This window comes from Telmatherina bonti, assembly GCF_933228915.1.
Source record: "Telmatherina bonti genome assembly, chromosome: 16".
Taxonomy (NCBI): Eukaryota; Metazoa; Chordata; class Actinopteri; order Atheriniformes; family Telmatherinidae; genus Telmatherina; species Telmatherina bonti.
Genome location: NC_136614.1, coordinates 22,306,701 through 22,325,632, shown reverse-complemented (window position 1 = coordinate 22,325,632; position 18,932 = coordinate 22,306,701). Strand labels below are relative to the sequence as shown.

Here is an 18,932-nt window from a genome sequence, read left to right as displayed (position 1 = left end):
CCTTTTATGTGACCTCCATTTTACAACGTGGCCTCCATATAGACCCTGTCACAGAAAAATCCTGGATCTTCCTCTGGGTCACAACCTTTCTGTAGGTCTTTTTGAAGGTCTAATTGGTAGTGGATCATCTTTTTGTCACTTTTCCATGCATCCTTCCATCCATCCATTCATCTCTAATGCATGGATATCCTGTCCAGGGTCACAGAGGGCGCTGATGCAAATCCAATGATTCATCCGTCCATCATGTTGTTGTCTTTCTGCCACAGTTCAGGTAGGAAACGGTGCAGATGTGAATCTGCTTTTGGGGCCATTGTTAGTCATCCTCCACTCATTTATTAAAGCCCCGAGGCACAGTGTCGATAGATGAGGTTAGACTACAGTGCATAGCTACTGACAGTTGTTTCCTGTGTAGGAAGGCAGCATACAATGAGTTCTCTCACTCTGTTGTTCCCAGACTGGGTCCAGATTGTGGCGATGACTTCCTATGACTCCTCTGACTCAGTTTTGTGTGGATCATGGATTCACAGTGTGTTGATCCAGACTCCCTGTGTCTGTGGTGAACGAGGAAAAGTGTCAACATAGTCCTGTCTTTGCAGGTTCTTTTCTACTTTGCAGGTATGAGACAACGAGACAAACACAACAGATCAAATCTGAACATATTGTGTGATGAGTAGTTACGCATCATGTAGCCAAACAAAACAGCATGACAAGAACTGAATACGTAACTTAAAAAGTATCAAGGAAAACTCCTGTTACCTTGCAAGTGCATAAATGCATGTGTGCCTTAGAGGAAAGCATCAAATTTGCATTTTACAGTGGATTTTTTACATTTCACAAATTGGAATCTTTACAGGTAAAAATACAATTTGAGCAGTCTTGGAGTCATGTTCATGACAGATATAATAAATGTGCTAGAAATTGTGTGTTTTGCACTGGCATGTGTCATACAGCTGCTGAGCGTGTGCTCTATAATTATCATACAAAGCAATGACCCCTGATGGTTGTTAGATTACCAAGGGAACAGCCTGAGGCACTCTCACACTGCAGTCAGGCTGAACTTTCAACTCAGACCGGTAACAAGGAGCAGACTGACTTCATCCACAACTTTACACAAACACTTAAAGAGGTTTGCGAACACTGACAGACACTTGAAACTTCTTTCTCATAAATGCAGAAATGCCATCTTTTCTGTTTTGGTTTTACTGTGATGACTGGCTTCTGTTTTTGACCATGTGTTCATTTGAAGGACTTGCTGTATTCCAGTCAAAGATTAAATATTTATGGCTACATTTTCTGCTTCTTGTTTGATTTACAGATCACTCAGAATGTCCAAACAACCTGCTTCTTTACATTAATAAAAGAACAAGTGCAGAGTTTCTCAAGGCAGTGGCTCTGTTACCAAGAACAACTGCAGAGTTAGTTGATGGACTTCTGGATCACCTCAATCTGGAAGTCTTGAATGTTGCACTTATAAAAATCAAGAGCATCTTAAGCCAACACGAGACACCATGGTGAAATGACACCAAGCTCTCACTAAGACAGCTTTTCATCAACTTAGAAACATCATCAGAATTGAAAGTTTAGACTCCCAGAAAGATCAGGGGAAACTCATCCATGCATTCATCTCCAGTAGACTGGATTATGGTAATAGTTTTTTAACACAACTTCCTCAAAAGAGCATAAACATCTGCAGCTCATACAGAACGCTGCAGCAAGAGCTTTAATACAGACTGAGATCTGAACACACCACACTAGTTTTATGATTTTATTAAGGATTTTGCTATTTGTTGTGTTTTATACTCATTTCCATCATCTGTAATGCTTTTAATGTGGTCTGAAATTGAGCACACCCGGAGTTTTTATCTGTATCCATCTAGAAATTCATAACTGGTCATGAGATTTATTTTTGTACTATTTGTCATAAGATCATGAAGAAATTCCTTTTAAGTCTCCATAACTATTAGAGTTGACACTTTGCAGGGACCATGTCTAGGTATATTTCAGTCAAAGTACGAGACACTATTTTGGGGTGTACTCCATGCCCCTGCACTGCCAAAAAAAGGGCCAAAGTAGGAGAACGTTTATGTCCCCTAAGGTACAATCTGGATATGTATACCCTCATATACGGATTTGTGCATTTTGATTATTTTAAATGTGCAATAATAACATTCATGACTAAGGTTTTAAAATTATTTTCCTTCATCTTTATTTGTTTTTTAGGTTACTTGCTCAGAAGGAAGAGCAGTCTGTCAGTCAGATGGCTGGTGGCTTAAGCCCAAATTTCTCCTGACAATATGTCAAAGTGTCCCTGAAACTAAATCCCATTTTACCTGTGATGAATTCATTGGCATGTGAGTGTGTGTTTGATTGATAAACTTCTTTCTTTTTTGCTTGTGGTAGAACACAGTCGGTTTCTTTTTTACTTCTGAACAAGGGGTCAGGCTGGTCCCCAGTGGTACATTACCTTTCTAAGGACACTCCACAATCTACAATAAATGCTATTGTTCAACTTTCAACTACTCCATCTGAAGAGGTCACTACAACAAATTATTATGCTGAGGTGAATTGGCACATGTTTTAGGCTGCCTTTTCTTATCTGGGCTTTGGACCCAGAGAATAATCATGTCCCCCTCGGGACACAAATCTTCTGGACATTATTAAAAATATAACTGCAATCGCTCAAAAGCTAAATTTGGAAAAATTTGGAAAAGCTAAGTTTGGAAGTAAGCTAAATTTAGAAAAGTAATATTCTGTGAATTTTAGGATCACTTGAAACTTTCTCGTTCAGAATAAAATTGTTTGTGGTATAATAAATGGCATTGCTGGGAAAGCAGAATTCTCACTGTTCTTAATAATACAAAAGTAAAACTAATCACTCCAGATTAAACAATTTTTAAAAGCATGAGGGTATGAGGTAAACCAAACATGTGTTTTTAATCAACTAAAAAGCGAGTTATGTAAACTATGCCCCCCATCTTCAGGTGCTGTTTTTCATTATCTAACACCCATAATCTCCCAAAACCTGTCACCCCGAGTCCAGCTCCTCAATATCAGCCTCTCCTCCCCTGTCAGGTAATGTGTCTGACAGCTTCATTCATGCAGTAACACCAGCAGTGAAATTCACACAAAGGTAATTAAGCTGGAAACCTAAGGCCACTCCTCATTCATAGCAGACTAGATACATAATTATAGCTGGAGGCTTTTGAGGGTACAAGGGCAATGGAAGTGCTGACAGATGAGCTCAAATGATAGACTGAAAACTTATATTTAATTTACTCTCTTACCCTCCAGAATTTCATTTTCTGCTATAGCAGCTGTCCTTGTGGGAATGTGTAATTAAACTGTGGTGAGACTTGTGAGTAAGAAAACACACACACATATACACACAAAAAAATAATAAAATGAAATAATGATGATAATAATTGTAATTGTTTCCATTTGTAAATCTCTAAAACCAGAAATTTTGAACAATTCCTTCCCCCACCTTTAACAGCAAAGGGTTTGGGCAGCCGTTTGTTGTGGCGCAGGAAGGGAGCAATGTTAATGAGTGCTGATAGATACGTTGGGAGCATGAGGTCATAGTTCAGACCCAGAGGCCATGACCAGAAAATGACCACTTCAGCGCATATGTTGTTTGGACAGTTCTTGACATCTGTAGGATTCAAGATCAGCTAAAATCCATCTGCTGGGAATTTAGACAACGTGAAGCCTAAATCTTTTGTGATTGTTGTTTGGATGAAGATAGCTGATAGCTGAATGGGTACTGCATTAGTCTGACACCAGAGTGTAATGACTGTAGACCAAAGACTTGGCAGACAGACTGACAGAAGAACGTTACAGTTAAACCACTTTTGTCAGGCTCAAATGTGACTATCAAATGTGTGTAGTCTATTCAATACTTCTCTCATTTTACATGAAGACAGGATAATTATTATGTCTTATGGGTGTTTGTCCACCATAATCTGTCTCACTTATGACCAGTTAGTTGAAGTAAAAACTTCATAGTGGCTTATATAAACTATTCATCATGACATTTGGCTCTGATACAGTCAGCATATTGTAAATTACACTGGTTAGGTCCTTTATTATACAAGTTTTTATCAGGTTAATGTAAGTTGAATGTTCACTGGTACAAAACAAGGCATTGAAAAAAATCCCAGTAATCAATAAAAAGCATAAATAGTTTTTGAAAACAACAACAAGTACAACTCTTCAAAAATATCTGCAGTCAATAATTAGCTTTTTATTTTATGACGTATTGTGTTTTGTGCTTTTGGTAGTAAGTAGTTAGTGGGTCTGACAAGTAATTTCAGCTTCAACTGTGGATTGTCAGTTACAAAAAAGTAATTCCTCTTTTTTTCCTCAAGATATATTCCCATTCACTAGTAATATCTATATGTTGGTTAGTTTGACCACTAAATTCTCCTGGAAAATGGAGTGGTTGAAAAAAAAACATTTTTTTAATTAAAAAATGTAAATTTACTGTAGGTTTTTTTTTTCTGTTGTTGTTGTTTGTTTTGTTTTCTTTTATTTGTTTGTTTGTTTCTTGTTTTCTTTTTCACTGTCACACTCAAGATTCAAGGACCATTTTGGGTGCAAAGCACTAGCCTGGTAAGCTCTGTATTGAATATATAGAGCAGTCCAGTCTGGCTAACAAATCACATACTTTGCTCTACTGCCCATTTCACAATTACATTTTCCTTCTAGGTACCGTTTCAAACAGAAACTGGCTTTTGGTAGAATTTATTTGAACCAAGAAGCACTGTTACAGAAAAGAAATACACAAATTTCAGAACTTTTTATGTATTTAAATTTCTCACTGGTGGTGTTAGGTTTATTTTTTTCTTTTCTGAAACATTCTTCTTCAAACACCACTTTGTGATTGGTCAGCTATTGCCAACACCACCCATTTTAAATGAACCCACATATCAGAGATTGAAAAACTGGCTTCATTTCCAGCTTCACAAATAATGTCATGATGTCATATAGTGATAATTTTTGTCAGATGATCAAAATAAACTTTTTGTAGTAAAAGCCTCTGTAATGTTCTATTAACTAAATTGTTGGTCAAATCCAATCCTTCCATTTAACAGATGTACAGTAAGGTGCCGATTTTCCTTTAACAAACAGTTATTGGTGATTATTCAGCCGGTCATCTGAGGCAGAACCAAATCTGCTAATCCCTTTAATTTAGGTTCACAGCATTTAATTTACCTGTATTTACCTTTAGATTAAACTTTCTTCTGCAGTTTCATTGTGAGTTTTGTGAGGCTGAATTTTCTACGTTATTGACATGCTTTAATGAAGGCAACACGTTAGTAATTTTTATGATTGTTCATTACAACACATCTAAGAGAGTAAAAGATCATGAGATTATTTGAAAATATACTATTTTACATTGTTTAATTGCTCAAACTACTGCTGACAGTGTCTCTCTACACAGATTTATCATGACAAGCGGTCATGAAAAAATGACAGAATGTGATGTTGAGAGTGAGAACAGATTGGATGAGGTGTATCATCAGGTGGGTGAGTCATGCTAAGGACAATGAACTGAGGGCAGGGACTTCATCAACAAGAAATCACAATAAAGGGAAATCCTGTTAGCTTGTCCTGATTTGATTCTTCCATGCATTTCCTCATGGCTTGAGCATATAAATAGTTTCAAAGTATTCATATCGATGAAAAAATTTTATTTTTGCACAGAAATCTGATTTTCTACAAGTGTAGACCTGTAAAATGCATTCTACATCTATTGTAACATCCATGGAATAGTGCACAACACGGAAAATGGAGAAAGGATGGCTGACAATGTGCATTCAATGGTTTAACAGCTTTCCATACAATAAAAACATGAGCAGCTTTTCATACAGCTAAGGATAGCAGCAGCTCTCAGTCTCAAAGTATTTGCAGTGAGTCACACAGTGAGAAACTCTACACCCACAACCTGTTTAAATGAATATTTCCTGTTGCAGGGAAAGTCCTCCATGTGGGTGTTGGTGCATCTCATGTGATTTAGAATTTACTAATATTTAACAGAAGTATATTACTTGACTTCATTAGCCGTCTTAAAGTCCCTTATAAAATAACAAACTAGAGAATAATCTATGATGACAGTAATAATAATTCTGCCAAACTGGAAGCAATGGTCATACTGATCACAGCCTGCACAATGAAAGTGAGAATTACTAATAATTAAAATTAAATTAAAAAAATATCTGACAACTCACAAGTATCCCCAAACATAATCAAAATAATTATGCGTATGATTATAAACATCAAGATTTTCACAGACAATCATCTTTGAACATTCATGGAGTTAGCCCAAACCACATGCAGCGTCCCGTCATGAAACCTCTCCTTCCTTTGCTCTACTGGTGAACTCACGGCCCGGCTTCCTGCTAATACTTTAATTAAAGCCAAACAGGCGCACAGCTTGCTCCACCACATAGCCAGTCAGCCCCTTCACCAAGGCCTACTTTCACAATACCTCATCAACTCCCTTATTCTGTCTTTACAGAGAGGTTATTACTCAAATTAGCTCCAACCAAATGTGTTTTAAATGCAGAAGAGCAGGAAAAAGCTTTGTAACAGGAGAAAGCAGGGGAACAAAAAGAAGAATTAGAGGGTAGTAGTCTCTGTAGCATGTTTTAACAACTGCTTGTGTCACATTTGATGATTATGTTATTGGTGTATATCTTCCAAATGTCATTTGAGATATTAACTTGCTGTAAAATGTTTGAAACCATACTTATGTGCAGCCTTCATTCCTTGCAGAGAGTCCAAGTTTGCTGTCCAACTGGAGAGTGCACTTGTTGAGGCCAACCAGCTGCAAATGTAATCATCTAAGGTTGTTGCACATCTTGATGGGACATGCCAAGGTGTGAGGATTTTTTATAGGCTTCAGCTGCCCCGAATAGCTGCAAACAACACGTCTCAGTCCACCAAGTCATCAAATGCATATGTAATTATGCATCTGTCATGCTCCTTGTCTTGAAAAGGACTCAATAAACACCCCAAAATACACTTGTATTTAACCCTTTCATGCAATTAATTTTTTTTAAAAAAGCAACTTTTTTTTACATACAGTATTTTACCTCTACAGACACATGCAATATTTTTAAATAATATTACATGTGTATAATATCTTTATATAATATTTTTATTGTATATATATATATGTATATATGTATATATATATATATATATATATATATATATATATATATATATATATATATATATTACATGACACAGATCACGTGATTGGTTTCACTGATGCAAAATGTTGACCCCATTTTTCTACTTTAAAAAAAATAAAATAAATTTTTATGCTTTTGTGTGTGTGTGTGCGTGCGTGCGTGTGTGTGTGTGTGTGTATCTCATTTTGCCACTCTCAGATACACTTTTGCTGTTATGACAGAAAACTATCTGTTCTGTTCTTCTGTTGTGACAGAAACCTGAAAACTATCAACTCCTTTATAAAGCATACTTCATGGGTTTCTGCAAGAATAAATAACATGTATGAGTCTTGTTCAGTTGTTGTATTTATTTGTTTTTCAATTATTTTGGAATCAAACCCTTTAAAAGGAGTATAACAATTGCTCCCGGTATTTACCTGTTCAATTGCATGTTAACACAAAAACTAATCAGCCAATCACATGGTACCAACTCAATACATTTGGGTATAAGCATGGTCAATATAAAAAGTTCAAATGTGCATCGTAATGGGGGGAAACCAATATGTAGACTTTGAACATGACACACCATCTTCAGAGTTTATAGAGAATTGTGAAACAAGAGAAAACATCCAGTAAAAATATTTCTGCCATGGCATTCTGTCAGAGCTCAGAGGAAAATGGATGGAATAGCTGAAGATGATAGAAATGCAACAAGAAATGAAAGAACCACTGGTTCCAGTCCAGGAACACAGAATACCATCTCTGAAATCCCAACATCTTGAACTTTGAAGCAAATGGGCTGCAACAGCAGAAACCACACTGGGTGTCACTCATGTCAGCTCGTAACAGGAAACTGAGGACACAGTTTGCACAGGCTCACCAATATTGGACAACAGAGGATTAGAGAGACGTTATTTGGTGTGATGAGTTGACATGAAAGTGTGGATCTATCAAGTCTTCTGTCTGTGGTTCAGGCTGGTGGTGGTGGTGTCATGGTGTGGGGGATATTTTAATGGCGTAGGCATCTAAGTGCCTGCTAAATCTAACACAATCAACATCGTAAGAGACCATTAAAAAAAAAAAAAAAACCTCTCTAGCAGGGTCATCACTCTGGTGAGCATGTAAACCAACTTTGAGAAAGAATTGCCAATTCACTAATCCTTTTGAACGTACATAGACCATTGACATAGTGCAGTAACCTAAAAATGCAGCGTAGCAATCTGATTTTATCATATATGATTTTACATCGGGGAATGGATTGTGCATGCGTGAACACACATTGTTGCGCCAACATGAGAAGAAAATGCAGAGCAGGAATATGCCCATGGCCTCCACTATAGAGTAGGCGTGGGTTGTGCAGCTTCTCTGCCTGACCAGGAGGAGGTGCTGTTGAGTCCTTTGTATTGAGCTATGCAAAGCACTAAATTACATCAGTTTTAAAATCAATAGGCACTACAGGGCACCGGAAATTGTCAACTGAATGATTATATTAAAAGTAATAATTATAAAAGAAAGTGAAAATATATAAACTAATTATTTAAATGGAATGGTTACATTCATTTCTTTCTGCCTTGGGTAGGCACTACCTACACTGACTACACACCACTGTGCATGACACACTCAGATAAATTTAGTACCAACTGAGCATGGTTTAAACAACTGTCAATAACCATGCCTATCCCTTTATGATCACAGTATGCCCCTTTTCTGATGACTACTTCCAGCAGGATAAAGTGCCGTGTCACAAAACTCAAATCATCTCAAACTGGTTTCTTTAACACGGCAACTTCAGAAGCTTTAAAGTGACCACATCTCAAACCAATGTTTCAAATGTAGGGGGTTGGAAGATTCTCATCTTGGATGTTCAGCTGAAAACTTGTGTGATGCCATCATGTCAATCTGGACAAAAATGTCTGTGAATGTCTCCAAAACGCTGTTGAATCTATGCTATCAAGAATCGAGGCAGTTCTAGCCGCAAAAGAGGAAGCAAATTATACTTTCAAGATGTACCCATTAAAATTACTGGAAAATGTATTTCACTTAATGAAAACTTTGCTGTTGTTCATCAGTTTTGGGAATTTCATGAAAATATCATTGACCAGGTCTGAGCAATGGTCAGAGTATTAGTTCAAAAAGTTGAAACTGTAAGATCTAATTTAACTTAAATTCTGACTTTCACTGCAATTAATCTCTTTTCTAAGCTATAATCATTCATTCATTTATTTTCTAATCTATCAATCCATCCATCCATCCACCTATTAGGGTCACAGAGAAGCTGGAGCCTCTCCCAGCAGTCATTGATCAAGACACAGGGTACACCCTGGAATGGTCGCCAGTCCATCACAGTATCATTAAATGTATTTTTAAACAACTTTTGTTTGAATGCATTAATAGAAATAAATCAGGAAAAAGATAAAGATATAGTCCAAAATAAACTCGATTCCTGAACGAAAAAAGCTCCAAAACCTAATGTTTAGATTCACAAGTAGTGAAATTATTAATTAGAATGAAAATATTAATGAGTAAGCTTTAGGGTGCTAGTACACAGATTTGCTTCTTTCTGATGGGGCCAAGTTTGCTGTTTCTGGTTGTGATTCTGGACTGTTTATTGCAGCTTCACATCCATCATATAAGTGATATGGGTAATCTTCTCATTTCACTTTGACAAAATTAAAAGAAAATCTCCCCAATTCCAAGAACAACGTGACATACATGTATAGACCAGCAAACAATCGCTGTTCTCATTTTATTATGAAACCAGCATGTATTTTAGTCAACCAGATCATATCTGCTGAGGAACCTAAGAAAGCACTGCCAGTCTGTGTGGGCGGTTGGTGTGTGAGACAAAATAGAAAGCAAATACTGACAGAGAGAAAACAACCAGTCCTTAAAAATGATACTGCTCTCCTAAGGGCCAATTACTTATAAAGTGGATGCATTCTCATGATACCTCTGAGACTGAAGCTCAACTAATGCAGACTGTAGAGTTAACAAAGTTCCTTAAATTAGAGTTAAAATGTGAAGACCACTTTCCGGGTTGTGGAGTGTGGAGTTAAAAACAAAATCATGCCCTGACCTGCACTCCTACACAACAGAAAGGGGCATATTTGAAAATGTTTCCAGCTGCATAAAACTGACTCATCATGATGGAAAAGCCTGCAGCCATCCACAAAGTCCCTGAACTGAACTTCCAGCAGGTTTGGCAGCAGTGATTACACCAGCTGTAAATCTTAACGGGCTTTTGCTTCCTTGCCAGCCTAATGAGTTAAAGCTTCACCACTATTTTTTTTTAAATCAAATCTGGACTTATCCTCAAGTATCTGGGGGGGGGGGGGGGGCATGGTTAAATGCATACAGTGCAGACAGCCACTTAAAACAGTTTCTGTTGGAAACTGTTGGGGGGGGGGGGGGGGGGTTATGATGTGCTCTATTGTGATTAACACTTCAAACAAAATTTATATGCACCTTTGAGCTCATTATATTTTTCTTTTTATTTGCAGCTAACCACTAATTCCATTAAAGGCTTTTAGATGTTGCTTCTGTGTTATTGTCTGTTTTTGCACAGAATTTGAGCAACTCTGAGCACTGAGTTACTACAAGCAAGTCTGTCTGTGTGTGTATTTGTGTGTGTGCGTGTATGTGTGTGTGTGTGTGTGTGTGTGTGTGTGTGTGTGCGCAGTATAAAAGTGTGATTGTGTGTTGGCACCCAGCTGCAGCAGCCTCATTCATGCATGTGTCATCTTGTCTAGAGAAGCCAGTATAGAGTTTCTAGACATTGTCAGAGCAGGTGCAATGAATTATTCTCCCCGGTCATGTCTTTTTTAAAAGCTTTCCTCCGTAACCTCCCACCTTTGGCTCCTTTCTTTCTCTTTTCCAGCCTTAAGGCAAGATCTTGACTTATCCTAACTGTAATGTGACACTGAAGAGCTTTACTCTCCCTGGACTTCAGAGGTTGATTTCTGCAGAGCTTCACTGTGTCTTTGGGCCAGGAAAGGGGTGTGTGTCAGGACTGTCGTCATCAAGGCACATGTGGTTTAAGAATTTGCAGAAGTTGATCAGTTGATTCACAACATAAGTCACTTAGTTCATTACATTTCATAGAAAAAGGAAGTGCAATAACCACAGTGCTCTGAAGGTGTGTCAAGGAGCCCAATGCCCGCCACAGAAAGAATGACTTGTGGTTACATGCATACAGTGCAGACAGTCACTTAAAACATTTCTGTTGGAATTGACATCGATTTTCTCAGAACTGTTATTCACACAGCACTCTTATCTTTTGTTGTTTTTGTGGTTGGTTAGAAAATTTCCATGCAAAATACATCCTGTGTCACCTGAAGTATTGCATGCAGCGTAGAGCTGAAAATGTTAAAAAAAAAAAAAAAAAAAAGGAAGAGGAAGAGGAAAAAAAAAGCATATACTAAAGTCATTGCCAGGAATGGCAAGGCAAATAAGTGAAGGTATTCAAATGTAGGTGATTTACGAGAGTTTCTGTCTTATCATAATCCCATCTTCCTGTAGTTGTTTAAAGACATAACCATTAAGGCACTTTGGATCCACATTGTTCTGACTGAAATGTACAATTTTATTACCACAGCACAGCAGAGGTGCATAAAATACAAATACCTGCACATTAAAGCCTCAGAGACCATGCAACACACAACAGCAGCAAACTGTGTATGAATGTACGGTTTCAGCTCTGTTGATGGATGTTATTGCAAGACTATTGTTACATGGGTCACTGTAGAGGTCTTGCCTCTCCCTTGATCCAATTAGGTAGTGAAATGAACAACAATGAGATATCACACCTCTGTGCCCCCAGCTGGATTTGTTTCAACTCATCTCCAGAGCTGCAACCAAGGCCATTCAAGGTTCTCTTATTCACTAAACTCAGACAAAAAACAGCTGCTCTCTTCACACCTCTTGCTTACCCTTGAAGATGAATGGGAAGCACCGTATACTGAAGTTTCCATGATTACTGCAGTGAACACTGGGCCCCTGTAATAACACATAAATGCCATTTTCACCTAATGTTTTAATAGCAAATGCATTACGGTAGTATAAATAACTATTGGAAATAATGTCCATATATACACACAAAATGTGCCAAATGTGCCAAAACAGCTATAAGAACAGTCAACATTCATAGTTTCCTCATGAGCTTTGATGAATGCTGTAAACAAAGCATAAAGAGATGAAGCAGACGGCTGCGACATAAAACGTGTCAGACATTTTTCTAGACAGCAAGCAAGATCCTTCCCGCCATTGTTGGTTGGCAATGAGGGTCTGAAAAACAGGAAATAATTGCAGAGCGAAAACATACAGCTATGGACATTAGAAAGTCCAAGACACATGCAGCAATTTTCAACATTTTGGGTGCTGAAATCAGATATGGCGTAAGGGTTCTGACAAAGTAATGGCTGGCAGGGTTCATTCAACTGCAGTAAAAGTTTTTATTCATCTAGTTTTCCCACCAAAATTTGCCACAAGTACCATCACAGTTATTCAACGCACACTTAAAATTAGGTTTATTGGTAAAATATATAAACTAGCAAATGTTTGCAAAGGACCATTTAAATAGTTCAACACAACTAATATCATTAGTAGTGTTTACTAATTCAACACTCCAATGATCCCAAGCATACCTCAAAGTCCACCAAAGCTCGATTGCGAAAGAAGTGCTGGAAAATAGACTGAACTAAAATCCCACTGAAAATGCCTGACTAAAATCCCACTGAAAATCTTATGTGGAATTGGAAAAAGGAAGTTGCAGCACAAAGACCCAAAAACATTAGTGAACTGGAGACATTTGCCCACGAGGAATGGGCTAACATTTCACAGGAACACTGCTGGAAGCCGGTGTCTGGCTATGCATCACGTTTGCAGCAGGCCATAAAAGCACAAAGGTGTTTAATAAGTACTAAAAATGCTTGTCACAAAGATGATGTTTAATTTTGAGACTGTAATCTGAGACCACTTATGATATTAGTTGTGCTGAGCTAATAAAATGCTTCTTGCTTGATTTGTTTAATCCAAACAGCTGCTAGTTTTTACATTTTGACAATAAACCAATCTGCAATGGGGGTTTAATCATTTTTACCTACAACCACCAAAGACCATGATATCTGTTCTTGAAAACTTATACATTTTCCAAGAAATACAATGTAATTCATTTCACATGTCCTAAACTGCATTTCAAACATTATGGCAGTCTCTTCTGCCATCTTGTGGGTAAATATGTAGATTCACAGTTGTTATGTTTATGCTCTATATTTAGTTGGGGGAAATATATGGATTTTCTGAAATAAGTGCTAAATGAGGGCTAAGTGACTAAGAATAAGATGGTTTCAACCTATGTTTCAACCACAATGACCAGCAAATCCAAAACAGTTGTGCCACAGTAAGAACAACTTCTGCATCCGTTCATGGTTTCATTTCCACATTGTTTAAATGTAAGCTGTATAGTTATCAATATCCATTTGAAATATTGTGAGTATACAAAGTCAAATCTTTCTCCCTACTTCGTGGATGATGATGACGATGATGATTATGATGATGATGTACCGAAAGTAAAGTCTCTTTTCGTTCCTGCTCGGCTTCCTTCGACAATCACGTGATCTGTGTCATATTTGCCTCTCGTTGTTTAGTGGTCTTGAGGTGTAAAAAAATACATATAGTTTCTTCTTTGTTTACTTATTTGCTTATATTTAAGAGCAAATATGGAAATCGGGACTGAAATCAGCAAGAAAATAAGAGTGAGTAACGATACGTTTTGATTTTAAGTTGTTAGCCCAGTTCATAATACCGTAAAAGAGCCGCTACTAGCTTAGTAGCTTGCTAGCTCAACATTGTCTGCCGAGCAGAACAGTTATTTTTATGCAAGGCTAATGGTTTCATATTTAACTTCATAAGATATCCAATAGGCAGGTTTCTTGCCTTTTAGTTTCTTTAGAAATTTGAAGTGTGCTTAATCTATTGCTGTGCCAGTGAGTAGCACAGGTTTTTGTCATGACTGATACAAGCGGAGCTAGCATGCTATTCATATAATGTAAAGAGCTCATTATGTGACTTATATATTTGATCTGTTTCAGGCTGCTATCAAAGGCAAACTTCAAGAGCTTGGTGCATATATCGGTAAGTGCGTAAAACCATTGTCTCAGAGGCAATAGCTTGTGTTTGATCCAACTAAACATTTTTTATGTGTCCTGTTTCTTGAAGATGATGAGCTTCCAGACTATATCATGGTTATGGTAGCAAACAAGAAAACCCCCCAACAGATGACTGACGACCTCTCTCTGTTCCTTGGAAACAACACGTTTAAGTTCACAGCATGGTACGATTGAAGCAGAGATCTGTTTTTCTTTGTGATCTGCTTTTGCATTTGTATTTGTTTATAAAGCAACAACACAAATGCCGTTTTAAGCTGCAATATTATTGTGTTGCTTTCCTTCAGGTTACATGGTGTCTTGGAGAAATTAAGATCTGTTGCTGGAGGTAAGTCAAGTTTCATTGAATCCAAACAAGGCTTTCTACATATTTAACTTGTTTCTATGATGTTATCATTTATTGTCTTATAAATAATATGTGAACTATATTTTCTTCTGTTTATCTGCTTGTTTGTTTAGAGCCTGCGTCTCTCAGGCAGCTGCAGTCTGACACTGTTGCTGTGGCTGGAAAGAGTCACTTATCTGCAGGTGAAAATGGCAGAGCAGAAGAGTTGAAGGTGCTGACTGTATCCAGCTCACGCTCTGATAAGGCTGAAGCCCGTGTGTCCAGTTCTGCTCATGAAAGCAGGTACATAAAATATTTTGTACTTATATTTTGTATGACAGTGATTACATATTAATTTTCTTGTAATGCCTCTTGCATTTCACTTTAATGCTTTAAATCTTTGAAATGTCTGGTACATGAAGTGTGCTATATAAATAAACTTGCTTTGTCTTTATAAAAAAAAAAAAAAAAATTTATTGTATTTCCTTCTTAGGAGAGGAACCCTCGAAAAAGGCTCCTCTCGACTTACCTCAGCTATTAAGCCCCTTGTGGAGGCTCTACCCTCAGAGGCTATAATTGATATCAAACCAGAGATGGACGACGACTTCATTGCTGATGAACCTGTCGAAATTGGGAGCAACCACAGTCGTACGCACAGTGCAGCTAGTAAACCCACAGCTGAAATTTACAGACCTGGTCAAAGTAAGTTTAGCTCTGCAGACTTGTGTCGATCTACAGAAGGATCCTCTCACATCAGACAGCAGGACAGCAGGAGTGGCAGGACCTCCAGAACTGGATCCAGCAAGGTGCTGGGAGATTCTCACTTTCTGTTACCAACATATCAGACTGGTGTGATGGAGAGTCCATAAGTATAGTATTATGCTTATATCTTGCAACAGGAAGAGTTGTCACGGAAACGGAAGGCACCAGTTGCGAGTTCGGTGGTGCGGGTGAGCCGGGAAGCGGATGAAGACAGTGATGATGCTGAAGAAGAGGAGACAAGCTATAGTGGCAGAGGCCTGTCCAGTAGAGTCTCTCTCCCCTCCAAACAGGAACGGAAGTCAGTATCAAAACCTCATATTATTATTAAACACTGATGTTTTATTATAGATTAATGCAAAAGAGTTTATTTAAAAATCTGTTTTATAATGCCATAGTTCTTTAGTATTTTATCTTTTATTCGTGGGACTGTCTTAACTTACCAATGACATGCTCGACTGAATTTTAACAGTATTGCGGTTGTTGTGTCAGACCTACTCTCCCACCAGCCAAGCAAGCCAACAGAAATCTGATCCTGAAGGCCATCTCTGAGGCACAAGACTCAATCACCAAAACTACAACCTACCCAACAAGTATGTTCCCTACTTCTAAACTGTAAACTCACTCTAGTTGAACTTGAGGACCTGAAGTCATCTGCGATGATTACTGCCGTCTCCCATTGACCTTGTCCCAACAGTGCCACAGAGACAGACTGTTCCTGTAGCGCCTCGTACTCGCCTAGCTAGCAGCGAGGAGATGACCGCAGCCATCCAGTTAGTTCAGGAACACCTCCACAGCCTTGCCCCCCGAGTCCAGACCTACACGAGTGCAGATCTACCTCCGTCCAGAACAACAGGTATGTAGAAAGTAAATTTGACTTTAGAGACTTAAAAGTTCTCTTTTAGTGTTGTTCTGAGTGACAGCCATATAAATAAACATAAAATACATCTAAGTTTGTGACTTTATTTCCAGCTCCAACCAGATCTTTAGCCTCACGCCTTCAGTTGGAGAGCAATGATGGAAGAGAGCAGAATGAATATAGTGAGTGTTGCTCCTGCTTAGTTAACCGGTTTTAGATGAAGACCTTTATTGACAACAGAAAATAAAATAAAGGTTTTGGTGAATTTTAAGTGAACGTAAAAAAAAAAACAACTGAAGTTCAGCCTTCATAGCATTAAAGTTTCTGCTTTTAATATTTGCCTTTCATTTCTTTAGTTGGAGAAGTCACACCTGGCAGTGATGCAAAGACCTTTGACAGACGCTCTTTTATAATGAGTCGCCCGCTGCTTGAAGAATCTCCAGCCAGAAGTCAGCAGCAAGTCCAGTCTGCTTTACCTCGCACTGTCCAGGCCAGGTACGCTCAAGTACCATGCTGTAATGTTCTCTGAGCTGTTCATTCATATGTTCGTGCATTGACTTGTCACTGCAGGATTGATCTTTTCTCAATGGTTTCTTCTTAATTTCTCTCTCATACTGATAGGGAAGGGGGGGACTCTGCCAGCCCCAAGTTCATAGTAACATTAGACGGAGTACCAAGCCCAATGGGTAACCTTGCAGACGGAGATATGGAGCTGGATGATGTGAGACCACCCACAAAGGTTAATGAGACATCCAGCCATGTCCAAAGAGAGCCCAAAGTTAGTATCCTTCAAAGACTCCAGGGAGCAATCGCATCATCAGAAGGTGAGAAGTCCTAGAAGTTATTCCTTCCGATTCTCGGGGATTAAACTTAAATCATGCTCCACATCCCTGACAGCCTGTCCTGTTTTGACAGATGATAGGATGGACTTTGAGGTGACAGATGAGGATGCCATCCCTTTGAAGAAACAGAAGGTTATGGAGCGCTGCAAGTTCTGGCCAGTCTGTAAAAGTGGAGATGAGTGTGTGTACCATCACCCAACAACACAGTGCAAGTGAGTGTTAGCAGTTGTACAAATGATGTTTGAGTGCTTTCAGGCATAACTTATGTTTTGTGTGTACTTTGTTTTTCTGAAGGACTTTTCCCAACTGCAAGTTTGGGGATAAATGCCTCTTCGTGCATCCTAACTGTAAATACGATGCCCGTTGCACCAAACCGGACTGTCCTTTCACTCATGTCAGCCGCAGAAATAATGCAGCTCCAGCACCCAGACCAGGTGACTTCTTGTTGATGTGCATGTCCTGTCCTTGCTTATTATGGTCTTGAATCATGTGTGCTGGACTTTCCTCTCAACTGGATTGTTCACTGATTATATTTCTAAGGGGAAATAAAGGTGGATCAGTGTTACACATTATGAAAATCTGAGTCGGATAGTGACCATACAGTAACCTAAAAAGTTGCCTTTTGAGTCAGAATCATCTGATTCTGCTGCACACATCAGTATACTTTTAACCATGTTACTAATTACAGAACTGCAGTGATGAATCAGAAATACACTTTTTACATCTATGTCTGTGTACACAGCAGTGCAGCCAGCGCAAACGAGTGTGTGCCGCTTTTTCCCAGAGTGTAAGAAGATGGACTGCCCATTTTATCATCCGAAGGTAAACACAGTTTTAGGTTTGCAAGAAAACCTTCGACATAAAATATTTGTTTCTTTACAAACTCTAAAGCAATTATTACACTGTCTGCTACAGCCATGTCGCTTTGCGACGCAGTGTAAACGAGTCGGATGCACCTTCTACCATCCCACCACAGCTGTGCCTCCAAGACATGCCCTGAAGTGGACCAAAGCACAGAGCAGGTAGACGAATAGCAGAAACAGCTGAACGCCACATTAGATTCATATTCATCGTTTCATCAAGGATCTCCATAAAACCACGACTTATATTTTGTATTTGTTTGTTGTCTTAGTGGCTAATTATTTAAATATAAAAAGCATAAACATGATCACTCAAGTGCAGCTGGTGTTTGTACTGCATTAACAAAATGTTTTCTTTCTGTCTCACAGCTAAAGAGTCCGGACAGTTTGGCCAAAACTTGATGATCAACATGACAGGATGTTTGTCTTTTGTTTGGTTTTTTTGGAGCCTCGTTATTAGATTTAACTGTTGTTTCCTCTTCTTTTAATGTATCTTTGGGAGGATTTTAAAGAAAAGTTTTGTAAGTCGAACGTTTCAATTTTTGCTGATGTGCACAAAATATTAAACACTTGCCTACAAAGTTGATATTTATTTCCTGCTTATCTCTTGTTCTTTAAAATGTTGGTTCATTGGGAAGGACCAGTCCCACATGTAATGTTACTTAATTATTGTTTTTTTAAATGAAGTCAGTTTAAGAGTGACATTTATTTAGTCGGCATTGGGAAGGTCCGTTTACGCTTTGTTTAATTTCCTTGGAGCTATTGAAACACAAGCACCATGAAAACGTGAAAATAAAGCCTCCTCTGAGCCAGTGTTGAATCAAGAAAATGTTCCCAACTTCTTTTTTTCACACCTGATATTTAGATGTGTTGCTAGATTGAAAACATCTCACTTCAGAGGCATCTAATTTCTGTCTGACTAAATAAGAAGAATTTAGGTCTG

The 18,932-nt window shown here is 38.3% G+C and overlaps 1 protein-coding gene across 2 annotated transcripts; it reads left to right on the top strand.

Moving 5' to 3' along the window:
* The first annotated feature begins 13,793 nt into the window (after nt 1-13,793).
* On the top strand, nt 13,794-18,627 carry zc3h14 (zinc finger CCCH-type containing 14). Of its 2 annotated transcripts, none has more exons than XM_079255901.1 (17): nt 13,794-13,933; nt 14,270-14,312; nt 14,397-14,511; nt 14,632-14,672; nt 14,804-14,972; nt 15,163-15,475; nt 15,569-15,729; nt 15,921-16,021; nt 16,126-16,284; nt 16,401-16,469; nt 16,644-16,782; nt 16,909-17,111; nt 17,203-17,341; nt 17,424-17,563; nt 17,875-17,951; nt 18,045-18,151; nt 18,359-18,627. In XM_079255901.1, exons 1-17 carry the CDS (start codon nt 13,898-13,900, stop codon nt 18,360-18,362), a joined length of 2,016 nt encoding a protein of 671 aa, XP_079112027.1. In that variant the 5' UTR covers nt 13,794-13,897; the 3' UTR covers nt 18,363-18,627. The 2 variants fall into 2 exon arrangements, with proteins under 2 accessions (XP_079112027.1, XP_079112026.1); XM_079255900.1 differs by having other exon boundaries at nt 17,872-17,951.
* Nucleotides 18,628-18,932: the final 305 nt, after the last annotated feature.